This window comes from Salvelinus sp. IW2-2015, unplaced genomic scaffold, assembly GCF_002910315.2.
Source record: "Salvelinus sp. IW2-2015 unplaced genomic scaffold, ASM291031v2 Un_scaffold2036, whole genome shotgun sequence".
Taxonomy (NCBI): Eukaryota; Metazoa; Chordata; class Actinopteri; order Salmoniformes; family Salmonidae; genus Salvelinus; species Salvelinus sp. IW2-2015.
Window position 1 is genome coordinate 14,226 of NW_019943382.1, and position 1,797 is coordinate 16,022.

At 47.7% G+C, this 1,797-nt stretch overlaps 1 protein-coding gene across 1 annotated transcript in view; it reads left to right on the plus strand.

Annotated features, from left to right (window-relative positions):
* The window catches only part of LOC112072778 (uveal autoantigen with coiled-coil domains and ankyrin repeats-like), a 74,060-nt gene that overhangs the window by 11,911 nt on the left and 60,352 nt on the right, over positions 1-1,797 (plus strand). The window contains 3 exon segments of the mRNA XM_024140163.2: positions 118-278; positions 1,233-1,359; positions 1,361-1,430. Coding sequence (XP_023995931.2) covers positions 118-278; positions 1,233-1,359; positions 1,361-1,430 — 358 coding nt within the window.

Below are 1,797 nucleotides of genomic sequence, written 5' to 3' on the forward strand. Positions count from 1 at the left end.
AGGAGCTGCAGTAGCTGGCCGGGGGGTCCCAGGGCTGGCAGGGCTGGTCCCACTGCTCCTCCATCCCCACCTCCTCCTTTTTCTATTTCTTCTCTTCCTACCCTGTGCTGTGCACAGTGTGGTGATGAACTCAGACAGAGCCTGGGAGTGCCATTTTTTATTATTTTTAGGAAACTTCTCCGTAACGCTTTGAGGACCGAGAGTGGTTTCAGGCAGCAACAGCAGGCGACGTCGCTGGAGCGCTCTGAAAGACGAACCCAACCAACGGGACGCTTCCGGTCTGTCGCTTACTCAACTCACACTGGCTGGATAGTGCCTTAACAGCACTTCCCAGGAAGGGAAAACTTTTTGTTATCTGCGTTTCTTCACCTATCCATTGACAGACTGGGGTTGGGTTAGGACCTAGCTACTGGGGTTGGGTTAGGACCTAGCTACTGGGGTTGGGTTAGGACCTAGCCACTGTGGTTCCTGAATACTGAGTAGGCATGGGGTTGAAACAGCAGGAAGATTGAGCTGTGACTTACAGCTTCTTCTTCTCTCACTAACCTGAAGGAACTCTGTGAATCTGCCCTGCATTCCCCAGGAGAATTCCTTCATCAACCCAGAGGCACAGTGGCCTGTTTTAACTCGTTATCAAGTTCCATTCTTTACGTTTTTAGTTTTGAGCTTGCATTCTGATAATACTGATATGTATTAGGTACATGTTGACACTTAAGGTTGGAGGGAGACAAATTGCATGCTTAATAGGCCTATCTATGTGGAATATATATATATATATATATCTACCAGCCAGTGTGAGTTGAGTGAGTGGACAGACAGAGCGTCCCGTTGCAGTTTGGTGGGTTTGTTTTTTTACAAATTCCTTTGTGACGTGTGTTTACGTGTTGTTGTATCCAGGAACAGGCAGAGAACTGTCCTTTCTCGTTCTCTATGCAGGCTTTAGCCACAGCTTTCTGTTTTCTTGGATCCCTCTACTCCAGTGCCTGTGTTCTGTCCAAGAGGGGTCCTTTCTTGCAGAAGAACTAGCGGTTCCCATGCTCTGTGTCCAGGCACTCTCAGAAATGCTTTGCTTCAGATTGGAACCGCACAATCTTGGCATAAATCATTGAGGCTAACCTCAATCCAGTCTATAGTCCCTCTGAGAATTCTAAAAGCTATGTTTGAAATGTTGATCTGTCCAGACTCGTTGAATGATAACAAAGTGATGACTGTGGTGAGAATGCGTTTCCCTGASCCGTATGMTGTGAAGGCGAGGTATCTGTGTTGACGTTGTGCCCTCTCTCCCAGAACACAGACTGGAACAAGTATGACGACCGGCTGATGAAGGCGGTGGAACGGGGCGAGGTGGACAAGGTTGGGACAAAGGTGGCGGGCCGTGCTCAGCAAGAAGGGCATCATCCCCACTAAGCTGGACATGGAGGACGATCCGCGTGAGTAACGTGTGCTCACACAAACACTGCATCCAGGCATGAACACATGTTACACGTGTATACAGAACCTACAGACACACACGCCCACTCCACAGAAACTATGACCATAAGCACTACACTATCCACACAACATTGTCTCAACCAATAGCACGAAATGTTCTGCAATGCAAACTGTCTCTCATATTCCAAGAAGTAAATAGTACTATTCCTCAAACTGCTAGGAAATCCAAATACTTGTCTGGTCAATTATTAGTCTAACAGTTGAAACAAGAGCTGAGAACTGTTGTAGTACCAATATGTTGATCCAGCATATGGTCAGCATGCTGACCGCTCCCTCTTCGCTCCTGTCTCCGCTCTCCTTCCCTTC